General features: G+C 42.7%; 1 protein-coding gene across 1 annotated transcript in view; it reads left to right on the top strand.

Annotated features, from left to right (window-relative positions):
• The window catches only part of LOC141100649 (matrix metalloproteinase-23-like), a 61,640-nt gene that overhangs the window by 25,965 nt on the left and 18,651 nt on the right, over positions 1-17,024 (top strand). Inside the window, exons 5-7 of the mRNA XM_073589260.1 lie at positions 7,492-7,656; positions 7,837-7,932; positions 8,017-8,137. Of these exons, the coding sequence (XP_073445361.1) occupies positions 7,492-7,656; positions 7,837-7,932; positions 8,017-8,137 (382 nt within the window). The remainder of the gene's footprint in view (positions 1-7,491; positions 7,657-7,836; positions 7,933-8,016; positions 8,138-17,024) is intronic.

The raw sequence follows: 17,024 nt of genomic DNA, 5'->3' as shown, positions 1-17,024 counted from the left end.
AAGATAAAGCTAATGTGCCCCAAGCTGCATTGGAATTAAATCTCAAAAGTCTGTAGGAGCCAGAAACATTATCTACTATTAATAAATACACAAAAAAAACTAGATTTGGAAACTAGTGTGCATTGTTAGTCAAGTGAGTATTTTGACTATATTATCCTTTTATGCAGATTTTCCATCTCCAAGCTGTATAATCTTGAATGCTTATTGGATGAAGCCGATCAGGTGATGTGTATTTGTGTAATGAGGGAGAGTGATGCCTAAGGATATCACCACCCTTTATATCAAGGTGTGCAGAAATATTAGACAGCTTGTTTTCCTTAGGAAAAATAGCCAAAAAGAGACTTAACTGACTCTGAAAAGTCAAAAATTGTTACAAGTCTAATATAAGGATGCGGCACTCTCTAAACTACTAAGTTACTGGGGTATGATCACAGAGCCATCTAAAGTTTTGTTGGAAATAGAAAATATTGTCACAAAAAATGTGTTGAGAAAAAAAAGATGCACATTAAATGCCAAAGATTTGTGAATAATCAAAAGTGAAGTAACCAGGAACCCATAATCCTCCAGTGCTGTCATATTCCAGAACTGCAACCTCCCTGTGGTGCCCAGAAGTACAAGGTGTTCAGTGCTGTGAAGCATGGCCAAGGTAAGGCTAGGTTCACATTACGTTAAGCAGCCCGTTGAACGCATAGCTTGACGGACAGCGTTAACGCTATAGCATAACGCAGATGAATCATCTGTGCTAGTGGTGACGGAGCCTCAGACGCTGCAGGCCGTGTCCGAGGCTCCGTCACTGAATGACGGCACATCGTGAACTCGTGACGCTTTACGGCATACGTCGCTTTGCGCCCGACAATGGGGCTCAATGGCAGCGTTAACGGACTGCGTTACACCGCGTTATACCACGGTGTAACGCAGTCCATCTAACGGACTGCCTAAACGCTGTGTGACCCCGGCCCAAGGAAGGCAGAAAACCTGACCAGCACTGAGCGAGACATAGATGTTGTAACATCAAGATTGGTCCAAAAAATATCTGAGGATGAGATTTTCAAAGGTTTTATGGACTGATGAGCAGAAAGTAACTCTTCATGGACCAGATGGATGGACCTGTGGCTGGATCAGTAATGGGCACAGACCTCCACTTTGACTCATGCCTGCAAGATGGAGATGTGGTACTGCTATAGGCTGGTATTATTTAAGAGAGTAGGACTTTTTCAAAAGGCTAATGGATTCAAAATTAACTCCCAAATTTACTGTAAGGTTTTCGAAGACATTTTCTTCAAGCAGCGGTACAGGAAAATGTCTGCATCTTTTAAGAAAACCATGATTTTTATGCAGGACAATGCTCCATCACATGCACTGAATTCTCCACTGCTTGGCTGCCAATAAAGGCCTTAAAAGATGAAAGAATAATGACCTGGCCACTTCCTCACCTGACCTAATCCCTATTGAGAATTTGTGGACCCTTCTTAAATGGGTGATTTACAGTGAATGAAAACAGTGACCTCTCTGAGCAGTGTCTGGGAGGCTGTGGTTGGTGCTGCCCAAAAAGTTGATTTTCAACATATTAAGAAACGGACAGACTCCATGGAGGGAAGGCTTAAGGCTGCTATTGAAAAGAAAGATGACTATATTGGTCACTGATATTTTATTTTTTTTATATACATTTTGAGTAGTTTGGTTATTATTCTCACTTTAACAGATGAAAGAAACAATTCAATTGAAATGGGAAAATTAACCTCCTAAAGGTAGGTTCATGGTTCACATGACTGTGTAAAAAATAGTTGAGAGTGGCATCCAGAAAAGTGGAATGATTTTTTATCTAATTTGTCACCCATGTGAACTCTGTTCTCTTACTCAGGACCTATTCATTAATTACAAGACCATTTACAGTTTCCTTTTCTACAGAATTGCAATGTATCCATAAAAATTGGTTGCTATACTATGGCATCTGATTATATTCTCAATCTAATAGACACTAATGGGTGAGTCTCATCTGATTTCCACAGGATAATCATGCGTGCTGCAATTTTTTCACATGCAGATTCAGTTAGTGTAACAAATCGTTCATCTGTACTGCCCCATTGAATAACATTGGTTAGGGTATGCGCACACGTTGCGGATTCTGCTGCGGATTTTTCAGCGCAGATTTTGCGAAATCCGCAGGTAAATGTAGGTCATTTTACACGCGGATTTCGCAAATCTGTGCTGAAAAATCCACAGCAGAATGAGTAAAATTACCTACGTTTTACCTGCGGATTTAGTGCAGATTTACTGTGGATTTTCTGTAGTTTTTGTGTGGATTCGACCTGCGTTTTTACACCTGCAGATTCATATAATGGAAGAGGTGTAAAAACGCAGCGGAATCCGCACAAAGAATTGACATGCATGTGCACAGCGTTTTTTATTTTGCATTGAATATAATGGTACTATACACCGCAGGAGAATCTGCTGCGGATCCGCAATGTGTGCACATAGCCTTAAAGTACAATCCGTTTTTTTTTTTAACTGATAGCACTCTGACCAAAAATACGGTTGTGTGCATGAACCCTATGAAAGACAAAACCTCACTTTTTCTCTCTTAAATATTCAGGTTTTTCAGGGTTATTAACCTTTTGGATTGACCGACAGCGGTGTAGTTGTTCAAGAATAAAATTAGTCATCAAATTATAAATTGTCTAATAATTGTGATATAATTCTAAAAAATCATTCTAAAGTGAAATCATAAAAGCCATGTTTTGGTGAAGACCATTTGGGCCACAAAAATACAAGGACATGTGAACATCCCCATAAATTAGTATGGCTACGAGTTCTATCCTTGAAGAACACACATACATTAGAACTTACAGTGGGTTCGAAAAGTATTCAGACCCCTTTAAATTTTTCACTGTTTGTTTCAGCCATTTGGGAAATTCGAAAAAGTACTTTTTTTTTTCTCATTAATGTACAATCTGCACCCCATCTTGACTGGGGAAAAAAAATCAGAAATGTAGAAATTTTTGCAAATTTATTAAAAAAGAAAAACTGAAATATCACATGGTTATAAGTATTCAGACCCTTTGCTCAGTATTGAGTAGAAGCACCCTTTTGAGCTAGTACAGCCATAAGTCTTCTTGGGAATGATGTAACAAGTTTTTCACACCTGGATTTGGGGATCCTCTGCCATTCTTCCTTGCCGATCCTCTTCAGTTCCGTCAGGTTGGATGGTGAACATTGGTGGACAGCCATTTTCAGGTCTCTGCAGAGCAGAGGTCTCAAACTGCATTCCTCAAGGGCCGCAAACAGGTCATGTTTTCACTTTTCAGGATTTCCTTGTATTGCACAGGTGATAATATAATCACCTGCACAGATAATAATTCCAGCACCTTGTGCAGTACAAGGAAATCCTGAAAACATGACCTGTTTGCGGCCCTTGAGGAATGCAGTTTGAGACCTCTGCTCCAGAGATACTCAATTGGGTTTAGTTCAGGGCTCTGGCTGGGCCAGTCAATCATCACAGAGTTGTTCTGAAGCCACTCCTTTGTTATTTTAACTGTGTGCTTAGGGTCCTTTTTCTCATTAATGTACACTCTGCACCCCATCTTAACTGAATAAAAAACAGAAATGTAGAAATGTTTGCTAATTTATTATAAAACACCCCTGAAATATCACATGGTCATAAGTATTCAGATCCTTTGCTCAGACACTCATATTTAAGTCACATGCTGTCCATTTCCTTGTGATCCACCTTGAGATGGTTCTACTCCTTCACAGGAGTCCAGCTGTGTTTAATTAAGCTGATAAGACTTGATTTGTAAAGGCACACACCTGTCTATATAAGACTTCACAGCTCACAGTGCATGTCAGGCCAAATGAGAATCATGAGGTCAAAGGAACTGGCCAAGAAGCTCAGAGACAGAATTGTGGCAAGGCACAGATCTGGCCAAGGTTACAAAAGAATTTCTGCAGTACTCAAGGTTCCTAAGAGCACAGTGGCCTCCATAATCCTTTAATGGAAGAAGTTTGGGACCACCAGAAGTCTTCCTAGACCTGGCCGTCCAGCCAAACTGAGTAATCGTGGGAGAAGAACCTTGGTGATAGAGGTAAAGAAGAACCCCAAGATCACTGTGGCTGAGCTTCACAGATGCAGTAGGGAGATGGGAGAAAGTTCCACAAAGTCAACTATCACTGCAGCCCTCCACCAGTCGGGCCTTTGTGGCAGAGTGTCCTGAAGGAAACCTATCCTCAGTGCAACACATATGAAAGCCCGCATAGAGCCTGCTAAAAAACAAAGGCATGACTCCCAGACTATGAGAAATAAGATTCTCTGGTCTGATGAGACGAAAATAGAACTTTTTGATGATAATTCTAAGCCGTATGTGTGGAGAAAACCAGGCTCTGGATAAAGTTGGAGTGATATGGGTGTGTCTGAAAAGGGTTAAACCCTGGTATGGCACCCACCCAAAAATGATGTGCACTGACTTTTGTATGTAAACTGCACAAAGCAGTAATAGTTTATATGTAATACCTGAAGAAGACTCATAAGAGTTGAAACGCATTGTATGCTGTGTTAATAAAACTTAGTTTTTGGAATATATCACCGTATCCCACCTACTGTGTTCCGGGAGCGCAAGCTTCCTGGAGAACTACTACATGTCTAGAGCACTCTGGAAGAAGTTTTCATCCAGGATATCTCTGTACTTGGCCGCATTCATGTTTCCTTCAATTGCAACGAGTCGTTCTGTCCCTGCAGCTGAAAAACACCATGCTGCCACCACCATGTTTCACTGTTGGGATTGTAATGGGCAGGTGATGAGCAGTGCCTGGTTTTCTCCACACATACTGGGGGCTGGGCCCTGTTGGACGCGGGCCCCCAGTCACCACTCACCTTCCCTTATCAGCCACACACATGCTATTGCTACCAGACGCAGCCTGCCAGCCACGGATTTGTTTTCTCAATTTTGACCCTCATAGTTGTGGTCTACCTATGATGTCAAGTACAGGCTTCTCTCATCTTTTTAAGTGGGAGAACTTGCACAATTGGTGGCTGACTAAATACTTTTTTCCCCCACTGTATATGCATCACAAACGAAATGCTGAGGTTGGTATACAGACATCACATAGCATACATTGAGACTGCTGTATACACATTTCATAGGAGACACTAAGGCTACTGCATAAACATCACATCGGACACACAGAAGTTGGTATACATTCATTACATAGGAGACACTAAGGCTGGTGTCCTTACATCACATAAAAGACACTAAGACTGTTGTATACATCACATAAGATAGGATACACTGAGGCTGCTATACAGTGAAGAGCAAAAGGGTAACAATGTTTTGAACTTTTGACTTTCAGGTTCCATTCCTCATTATCCATTTCTGCTTTGGACTTGAGACTGCCATCATTTTATAGACAATCATCTTGGATATATCATAAATAAATTTGACTTGCAACTATTTAACATATGTTTAGATATGCAGATTCTTGTCATGCCACTGCATTGTTATTGTTTTGCTCCTAAAGATCTGAATGAAAATTTTTAGCATCTTGTAAATCCACTTTTGGCTTTCAACACTGCCTCAGTCCTTCTGGGCATGCTCTCGATCAGATTCAAGCATGTGAAATTTGATCTCAGGTCTCTTATACATGTTCCCAAAGTTGGCGGCGCATACTGTCTACTCACTTGGGTATGTATACAGTGTTTTTTTCAATTCTACCCACAAGTGTTTGATTGGAGTGAGGTGTGGGGACCATTCCAGCACCTCTAATTCATTGCCATTGAACCATTTCTTCGCCAATCTCGACGTATGCTTCGTGTTGTTGTCCTGTTGGAACACTATGTTGTCCTTTTCACACCCATAGTACTTGAGTGTACGAAGTAACTCTTCTTGTAGGATACTCACATATAGCTCAGCATTGAGACCTCCATCGATCATTTTTAAGTATCCAATGCCTTTGCCTGTGAAACAACACCATATCATCAGGCTTCCTCTACCGAACATTTTCTTCAATTTCTCAAGCCCCTTTTTCTCCTTGTTTCTTTCAGACCCATTAGCACCTATCAGAGCCTGGTATATTTACTTTTGTTTCATTGCTCCAAATCACCCGTTTCAAATCTTTAACTATCCACTTTGCATACTTGTTTGCAAACTCGAACCAATACTTCTTATGACAATATTGAAGTTGAGGCTTCTTCACCTTTTTCGGGTCACCATTCCATACTTGTATAATGTGCGTCACACAGTGCTTGCATCGACATCTGTGATCTCACTATTATGAAGCATACGAGCCACCTCCACTACCGTGTTTGTTGCTCCAGAACGGATAGACCTTGGGATGAGCCGACTTATTGACTCCGATATTTTGCCTGGATGTACACCTTTTGGCTTCTGAATGGATGGGCAGACTTCATTTCGTATTCTTCCAACTGTCATGGCACTCACATGATGCAGTTTGCTAATTTTCTTGACCAGGAGACTATCGATGAGCTGGGTGATGCTGTTTTTCTTTTCTTGGGAAATCTTAATGGCTGCTCCTCAATTCAAACTAGTGACCTTTCACTTGGGAATCAACCTAATATCACACTCAAGTATTAGGGAATGTGAAAACAGGCTGTATTTTGTAGTATTCAATAAGAAAAATATTTTTCCACCACTAAGAGCAAAACAGTAGCAATGCAGTGACATGACAAGAATCAGCAAAACTAATCATATGCTAAATAGTTGCAAGTCAAATTTTTGTATGAGATAGTCAAGATGATTAGTGGTTGGTGAGATATGGAGCCTGAAAATCTAAAGTTCAAAACATTATTACCCTTTTACTCTTCACTGTATATACATCCCATAGGAGACACTGACACTGGTATACATAAATTATATAGGAGACACTGAGGCAAGGATATTTATGTCACATAGGATATGCTGTGTCTGCTGTATACATGCCACAGAAGAATGCAACTGGTGAATACAACACATAGAGCGGGCAAAGAGTGCAGAACACGCTATCTCCACCCACAAAGAACATCCTGACGCTGGCACTGACCAGAGTCAGGACATAATCCATTGTTGCATGTGCCACGGCGTTCAATAGTGAGCGCTGCATACACACACTATAGAGAAGGATTTAAGGACTGGTGGTCCCCAGGAATGTGCCCAAGGACCAGAGCAAATTATGTCAAAAGGCCAGTGGACCTCGTGGTTCCCACCTCTGCTCTATCAGAACAGATATATGAAAATATAATAAATGCTGGACCCCCTGCATTCCAGACCATATGGACCCCATTAATTGTATTGGGGTCCTTTTGTTATTTTACTTGATAAAATGGTGAAACATGCTTATCTATTTTGTCTGATATTTTAGCCAAATCTGCAACGACAGAACATTCAACACAGAGGTGAACAGAGTTTTATTAGTGAGCATTTCAGTTACGTCATTTCATCATTTCTTTTTTATCCTCCAATATCCTTATTATTTCTTCTTACCGCTTTCTTCACTACTCAACAGGCGTGTGGTATAATGATCTGGTCCAGGTGGCAGCTCATGAGATTGGTCATGCACTTGGCTTATGGCACTCTAGTGATATCTTTGCACTGATGCATCCTAATGCTACATATACACGGACTCGTCGCTTGGCGCGAGATGATATTCTCGCAATACAGCATCTCTATGGCAAGTATCTATGTCACTGTGCCTATGCTAGCTAGATGTGGATCCATTACTGTGAATCAAGTTACAGGAGAGATACAACTGAAATGTTAATTTATGCAGGCATGAACTTCCCACTTAGCTAAGATATACAGTATATTAGAAAAAATGGGATTGTAATAATTATAATAATACTTTTATCAGGCTGTCCAGCTTCTAGATCCAGCTGTGAGGCACTAAATGAACAGCAAAGCTGTGGGTTACAGACTCCATGTTACCAAAAGTGTAATAGCTGTCAGGGTAAGAAAATAATCTAATCTCACACATGCCACTGTAATCTGTGGAACAGTATCACATCATGGTTATCATTTTCTATTTATTAAGAGGTATCTGAAGAAGGACCCAAATCACACAAAGTCAAGGTGAAGACATTTTATGCCTCCCAGGGTCAGATGGTCACCCTAAACTGTACTCATAATGCATCACCAATGCGTTGGAGAATCAGGTAAGAAAGAAAGAAGAAAACCTAAGGAACATAAATGAAGGAAACATATGGATCAAAACATATGAAGTATTGTCTTAAATCAAGATAAATTATCAGAGATAAAAAGTGCCTAACTTCACCCTTCCACAATCCTTGGTCTTAGAATTATCTGGCCCTTTTACTTTTAGATGGTCTCAAGATTACATTAAATGGGTATTTTCAAATTTGAAAGCTATCTGCTATCCACAGGATAAGTTCATGATTGTTGGGAAAATGACTGCTGTGGCCTCCAACGATCTTGAGAGCTGAAAAGGCCCGGAATGAATTGAGCATAGGTTGATAATGCACACTGCCTCTCCATTAATTGTAATACGAGTGCCAAAAATCATCTAATTATGCAAATTGTCTCTTCAGAGAGGAAGAGGACTAGAACTCTAGTGCCACCTATTGGAGGTAGCAATCCTAAAAGTCAATGTTGACCCTTTAACGAGCCTAGTTACATGACTTAGGATAAAAGCCAAGCCAGAATCTCCATTTGCAGACACTGTGTTTCGGGGTACTGCCCCTCATCAGTGCAAAGTGGGAGAAGATCTGGTTTGGCTGTGAGAGAGGCGTCTGACCGATATCCAAGAAGTATCATTTCTCCTTGCGGAGAATGACATGCTAAGCATGTCGAGGTGAGGAGACTTAAAGCCGCAATGCTTCTCTGGGAAATATGCTAATTATGCAAATTGTCTCTTCAGAGAGGAAGAGGACTAGAACTCTAGTGCCACCTATTGGAGGTAGCAATCCTAAAAGTCAACGTCAACCCTTTAACGAGCCTTGTTACATGACTGCGGCTTTAAGTCTCCTCACCTCGACATGCTTAGCATGTCATTCTCCGCAAGGAGAAATGATACTTCTTGGATAAAAATCATCTAAGCACAGCCCATGATTGCCCACTGCTTCATTCAACCAGTCCACTTCAGAACCTCTATTCACATTGACACCAACGATCGGAATAACAGATAACTTTCATAGATAGGGGATAACTTTCAAACTTGAGAATACCCCATTAAATGTTTGGGAAACTTTTTTTTCCAGAGACCTTATACATCAGCTAACCCCTTCACCCTGAAGCCTGTATTCACCTTCCTGACCAGGTCAATTTTTACAATTATGACCTTTGTCACTTTATGAGGTCATAACTCACATTCTTCCCAGATAAATCTTTTTTTAGCTTCAAATATTGCATTTTCATAAGAGTAACAAGAAAAAGTGCTCCATACAATTTGTTGTGCAAGTTCTCCTGAGTGCGCAGATACCCAATATCTGGAGGAAAACAACTGCTTGGGTGCACAGTAGGGTTTGGATGGAAAGGAGTGCCATTTGACTTTTGGAATGCAACATTTGCTGGAATAATTAGCGGACGCCATGTCGCGTTTGAAGAGCCACTGATGTGTCTAAACAGTGGAAACCCCCCCACAAGTGACCCCATTTTTGAAACTAGACCCTTTATTAAACTTATCTAGATGTGTATTGAGCACCTTGAACCCACAGGTGCTTCACAGAAGGTTATAAAGTTAAGCCGTGAAAATAAAAAAAAAAAAAAATCAAATTTTTCCCACAAAAATCTTTTTTAGCTACAAATTTTGTATTTTCACAAGGGCAAAATGAGAAAATGGACACCAAAGTTTGTTGTGTAATTTCTCCTGACTATGAGTTCATCAATACCCCATATGTGGTTGAAAACTACTTTTGAGGCACAGTGCAAAGCTCAGAAGGGAAGTAGCGCCATATTACAGTGCAGATTTTGAAGCACTTATTTGAGGGTGCCATGTTACATTGGCAGAGCCAGAACAACAGAACCCCCCATAAGTGACCCCATTTTACCAATTAAAAGTCTCAGTTAATTCATCTAGGGGAGCAATGATTATACTGACACCACAGGTGTGTCACACACTTTTATACCATTGGGCCCGGAAGAAAAAATAATTTACATTTTTACCACCAAGATTGTGTGTTATCCCCAAGTTTTACATTTTCACACTGGGAAATGGGTAAAAATTGCACCAGAATTTGTCCCACAATTTCTGCTGAATGTAGAAATACACCATATATGGCTGCACAGTACTACTTTGCCATACGAAGCGACTCGGGAGGGAGGGAGCAGTATTTGCCTCTTTTAGCGCAGATTCTCCTAGACTAGTTTGCGGATTCCATATAAAGAGCCCCTAAGTGCTAGAAAAGCAGAATCCCCCTCAAGTAACCACATTTTGGAAATTATAACCCTTTGGGAATTTAGCTACAGGTGTAGTGATGATTTTGACTCCATGGGTATTTTCCAGAAACAAGCAGCAGTGGATGTTGCTGAGTGAAAATGGCAAACTGCCGTTGTAGTGACCAGTACGTTATGCCCAGCCAGTGTTTTTGGAGACATGCACCTGCAAATTAGGCGGGCTCTCACCACTACAGAAATGCCAAACATGTGGGCGCTAAATGTTCTTTAGGCACACTGGGACTCAGAAGGGAGAGGGGGCATTTGGATTTGGGAGCAGAGAATTTGCTGAATTTCTTTTGGGGGAGAGAGGAGCCATTTCACTTTTCCAGAGTCTTTGTGCTACCAGTAATTTGGAAGCCCCCTATATTTCCATTAACAGATGAGTGGGGACTTTCTTTTTTTGTGGATTGAGTTGAAGCTTTTATTGGGAACATTTTACATAAAGTTTGGGATAACATTTAACTGACGCTCTACGCTGACCACTTACTTTGGGTTTTCCATCTAAATCTCTGATTGTCGTGATTCAGATGAAACCACCGAGGGTTCCATTCATTATAATGAGGCAGCAGATTTACTCTGTACTCCGTCTGGCCTCTGTTCAGCGGTGTCCTTCTCAGAAGTGCACAAAACTGTGGCCAACAGCATTTTTTTGCAATCCTAAAAAAACGGACACTGTCGGATCACAGGTCCTATGGCATCCACGGAGCCTCCATCTGCCTCATTATAGAGAATCTTCCACCAGGGGTTCGGTCTGAACCACGTATTTCAGAGATTTACATGGATACTCCAGTGTAAGCGCTCAGCATAGAGCACAGGATAAATGTGCCTTACTGTGATCTTTGGAATCCAGAATGAAAAAAATCAACAGCATGTGAAGAATTGGTTTTATTTTTTTTTTTTATGCCATTGCTCGTGCGGTATAAGTGATTAGATGACTTTATTCTTCGAGTCGGTGCGATTACAGCAATACCAGATTTATATCGGGTTTTTATGTTTGGCTGCTGTCACACACTAAAATACGCTTTTTATTGTGAAAACTAGTTTTTGAATGACCATATTTTAAGAGCTATCATTTTTCCACATTTCGGTCCATAGAGTCAAGTGAGGGCTTTTTTTTTGTGGGACGAGCTAACTTTTTTATTGGTACCATTTTCAGGCACATTACATTTTCTAATCGCTTTCTATTCTGAGTTTTGGGAGAGAAAATTAACACATACCAGCAATTCAGGAATTGCTTTTTGTTTGTTTTTTACTGTTCTGCCTGTGGAAAAATTTGTAAGAACGCTTTATTCTTCGGGTCAGTACGATTACAGAGATACCTCATTTGTATCTTTTTTTATGTTTTGGCGCTTTTACACAATAAAAACTATTTTATAGAAAAAAGAATTATTTTTGCATCACTTTATTCTGACAGCTATAACTTTTTTATTTTTATGCTGATAGAGCTGTATGTCACCTTGTTTTTTTGCAGGACAAGATGACGTTTTCAGCAGTATCACGTTTATTTATATCCGTCTTTTTCATTGCGTTTTATTGCACTTTTTGTTCAACGGTATGGTTATAAAGCATTGATTTTCGCCTCTTTTTTTATATTGAGTTTTTTAACGGTGTTCACGGAAGGGGTTAACTAGTGGGGCAGTTTTATAGAGCGGGATGTTATGGACACGGCAATACCAAATATGTGAACTTTTATTGTTTTTTTTATTTACATAAATAAATGGAACATAGTAACATAGTTATTAAGGTTGAAGGAAGACTTTAAGTCCATCTAGTTCAACCCATATCCTAATCAGGGCCGGTTTAGTTTAAAATGGGGCCCCAAACGCTAACATATTGCACATCACACAGAAGCATTTCGGTTGTATTTACATGCGCTGAGTTCAGGCCGCTAAATGAGTGTGATCGACAAAACTGAAGAAGTCGTTCAACACTTGTTTACGGGCCTCTTTCCACCGTCTGAGAAAGAATGATGGGGACAGAACAATCACTAATGGATCACCATACAGTATCATGTTATCAGCAGCACATCTACAGTTTACACCCCATAGTCCTCCATATAATATAATACACTCCTCAGTCCTCCATATAGTATAATACGCTCCTCATAGCCCTCCATATAGTATAACACACTCCTCATAGCCCTCCATATATTAAAATACACTGCTCAGTCCTCCATATAGTATAATACACTCCTCATAGTTCTCCATATAGTATAATGCACTGCCATAGTCACCCATGTAGTACAATTCACTTCCCATAGTATAATGTTCTTCATATAATGTATTCCACATAGTTCTTGATACAGTATAATGCAGCCCACATATAGTATAATGCAGCCACCGCACAGAGTATAATGCAGCCCTGCCATACAATATAATGTAACCCCCCATAGAATATAATGCAGCACTTCTCTTATAGTATAATGCAGCCACTCCTTAGAAAATAATGCAGCTACCCCAGAGTACAATGCAGCCACTCCACAGAATATAATGTAACCCCCCATAGAATATAATGCAGCCCCTCCATAGAATATATGGCAACCCCCTTATAGGATATAATGCAGCCCCTTATATAGTATAATGTAGCCCCTACATAGAATACAATGTAGCCCTCCTCATATATTATAATGCAGCCCCCATAGAATATAATATAATACAGCCCCTCATAGAATATAATGTAGCCCCAAATAGAATATAATACAGCCCACCTCCCCATAGAATATAATGTAGACCCCCATAATATATAACACAGCCTCCCCCCATAGAATATAATGTAAAATGGTATATAACACAGCTGCATAGTATATAGCCCAGCACCACATGTTATATAGCGCAGCTCACCATGGTATCTAGCACAGTACGACACGTCATCTAGCACAGTACCCCACGTCATTTAGCACAGTACCACACGTCATCTAGCACAGTACCACACGCTATCTAGCACAGCCCACCATGGTATATAGCCCAGCACCACATGGTATATAGCACAGCCCACCATGGTATAAAGCACAGCCCACCATGGTATACCGCACAGCATGGTATATATCCCACCATGGTATAACACAGCCCACCATGGTATAACACAGCCCACCAAGGTATAACACAGCCCATCATGGTATAACTCAGCCCACCATGGTATACAGCCCAGCATGGTATCATACAGGCCAACATGGTATAATACAGCCCAGTATGGTATAACACAGCCCACCATGGTATACAGGCTGTATACCATGGTGGGCTATATAATACAGGCTGTATACCATGGTGGGCTGTATAATAAGAGCCCAGCATGGAATAATACAGCCCACCATGGCATCATACAGCCCAGCATGGTGTAATACAGCCCAGCATGGTATATAGCCCCCCCAGCATGGTGTAATACAGCCCAGCATGGCATATAGTCCCCCCAGCATGGTGTAATACAGCCCAGCATGGCATATAGTCCCCCCAGCATGGTGTAATACAGCCCAGCATGGTATAATACAGCCCAGCATGGTATATAGCCCTCCAGCATGGTGTAATACAGCCCAGCATGGTATATAGCCCCCCCAGCATGGTGTAATACAGCCCAGCATGGCATATAGTCCCCCCAGCATGGTGTAATACAGCCCAGCATGGTATAATACAGCCCAGCATGGTATATAGCCCTCCAGCATGGTGTAATACAGCCCAGCATGGTATATAGCCCCCCCAGCATGGTGTAATACAGCCCAGCATGGCATATAGTCCCCCCAGCATGGTGTAATACAGCCCAGCATGGTATAATACAGCCCAGCATGGTATATAGCCCCCCAGCATGGTATAATACAGCCCAGCATTGTATATAGCCCCCCCAACAGTGTGTAATACAGCCCAGCATGGTATATAGCCCCCCCAGCATGGTGTAATACAGGCCTGCATGGTATAAAGCTCCCCCAGAGTGGCCCCACAGTTCAGTACTCACACTGATTAAAAAAAAAAAACACTCCTCACCTTCTCCTTGTGCCTGCGCTGCTCCCAGCTCCTGTCTCCTGCTCTGCCTTACACACACAGTGAGTGAGCGATGACATCATCGCGCCCCGCTGTGTGTCAGAGGCAGAACGGGGAATGATGGGAGAGGGAGCGTCAGCTGACGCTCCCCTCCTCCATCACTGCCTCCTTCAATGCGGCGGCGGGGGGAGTCTGTGTGGCGCCCCTGAAGCTTCAGTCGCCACAGAGGTACTGCACCTTCTCCTAAGGTGTGGTACCCCACCATCCAGGTAGGGTGGGAACTCGCTTTCACTATCCAACACCTGCACCCCACACACAGGATAGTTCAGCAGGGACCCATCTATGCTTTATGCTGGAAAGGTCAGAGGGTGCCTTTTGTGGTCCCTGGCTTTGTAACACGAGAGGTGCTGGGGAGGCGGGTGGAGTTAGCTATAAAAGAGAGGGAAGGTGTAGGATTTCAAGTCAGTCAGAAGTCAGTCTGACAGAAGGTCAGAGGAGAAGGAAGTCACTCAGACAGGAGTGAGGATCCCTGGAAGAGGGATGGAGGAAGGAGTGCTGCAGCTGCCTCAGTGACCTGAGCCAGCTGGCACGGGAAAGGAACAGAAGGAAGGCGACGTAGACTGGAGACTACAGATTCCATAAGAGAGATAGAACAGATCGGAACGAAGGAGAATAGAAGGACGGTGGGAAGTAGGTTGAGAAAGAGAGAGAACCCTTCCAGTCCAGAGAGCAAAGGCCGTGGCCCGGTCCCCGAGGTTGATTGGATCTTTATGTCCGGCAACAGACACCGGAGGAGTAGTGAGCCACTAACGCCTTACTCCCATCATAGACTTGGGACACAACAGCAACTGAATAGAGAGCCGGGGCGCAGAGAGGAGTCCCCGAAGCAGGCTACAGCTGTCTGTCATACAAGTAGAGACTAGGAACACCTAGAGAGAGGCATTCCAGGGTAACTAAGTACTGGAGTGCTTCGCACCTAAAGGCGCATTGGAGGAGTCGTTCAGTAAGGTACATATTGACGGAGCGTGGAGGGGAGAATCCTGCCTGGAGGTTGGCTGGGGCCCTGACCTTAAGAACACAGTGTGGATGCAGGCATTTGTGTGAACTGCAAACAGTGAGTAAAGCTTTGGAACTGCATACTCTGGTGTCCTCCAGTTATTCCAGCACAGCTACACCTGGGTACCAGCCTCTATATCATTCTGCGCCTCTCCTCATCCATTGCACCTACACTGCCCTGGGACTACAGCTCCACCTGTGGGGAGCTACACCATCTTTGCTGCACCACACCATCAGTCCCAGTGGATCTGTATGCAGCGTTGGCTCAACATCTTACTTGCCAAACACCACGGGTGGCGTCACGAACTATCCAAATAAACTATTACACCTTTAACATCACCGCCATTGATATTGGGCGCCCAGGGCCACAGACCGGGTCACCGCTGCTGTGACACACATTCCCCCTGACACCGGCCCGGTACCGGGTACCCCACAGCCCTGGGTGTGAGGGGCGACCCATCTGCGCTGGGGGCAGGCTGGCCCCCAAAGGGGCCCCATAACGGCGGCATATGTGCCGCTAGCTGGGGGCCCCTTGAGGAGCGGGGGCCCTAGGCAGCTGCCTGGTGTGCCTGTCCCTAACGTCGGCCCTGATCCTAACCTAACCTGCCCTATCATGTTGATCCAGAGGAAGGCAAAAAAAACCATGTGGCAAACAGTAAGCTTCATATTGGGGAAAAAAAATTCCTTCCAATGTATTTATTGGAAAAATATTTATTTTTCTTTATTTAGGGATTTTTAAAAAAATATTTTTACAGTTTGTAATATATATATATATTTTTTACATTGTCCCAGGATGGGACATTACTATATAACATCCAATCGCTCATCTGACACTCTGCACTGCATAGTATCAGATCACAGATCTGACAGGCAGCGAAGGAGGCATGCCAGTTTCTGCTCCCAGCCACCTTCCCTGCAGGACCCGAAAGGACCCCGCGGCCATCTGATAAGATCGCGCTGTCTTGATGGAAGTGCGCAGGAAGCCCCCTCCCTGTGCGATGCCCCTCTATGTCGCTGTCACATACAGCTGACACCTGCAACAGATAGCCGCGACGCTTAGTGTAAGGCCGCACGATTGGTGCACTGTACTAGTACTGCTGTTTGCAGGAATGCAGTTCCCACAGAGCAGTACTAGTACGGTGCATATCAGGAAGGGGTTTAACAATCCTCTACTTCTCTAATTTGTCCTGTAATCCTGGACAAAGGGATAATTTGCTTGGTTTGGAAGGTGTTTTATTTTTAAAATGAGCATTCTTTTAGGAATATTGTATATTTTCCAGCCTTTCCAGTCCTAATCCTGTACACATTTCTTAAAACGATGCTTAAAAAAGGATCTTTCACCTTATTTTTCATGTTGTACAGGACACACCATAATAGTGACTTCAGAGCGGAATAGAATTTTTTTAACTTTTTTTTTTTCTGCCATATGACGTACTATCCCGTCCATGTGCCCTGGGACTTAATTCCCAGGGACGGGATATTACATCATAGCGATCAGCGGCGCTCACGTGGTGAGCGCCGCTGATCGCGGCCGGGTGTCAGCTGATTATCACAGCTGACACCCGGCACTATGTGTTAGGGGCGGTCACGGACTGCCCCCAACATGTTAACCCCTGGCACACTG

The sequence above is a fragment of the Dendrobates tinctorius genome, unplaced genomic scaffold (genome assembly GCF_039654945.1).
Source record: "Dendrobates tinctorius isolate UK_male_01 unplaced genomic scaffold, ASM3965494v1 ptg000107l, whole genome shotgun sequence".
Taxonomy (NCBI): Eukaryota; Metazoa; Chordata; class Amphibia; order Anura; family Dendrobatidae; genus Dendrobates; species Dendrobates tinctorius.
This window is presented reverse-complemented; position numbering and strand designations above follow the sequence as displayed.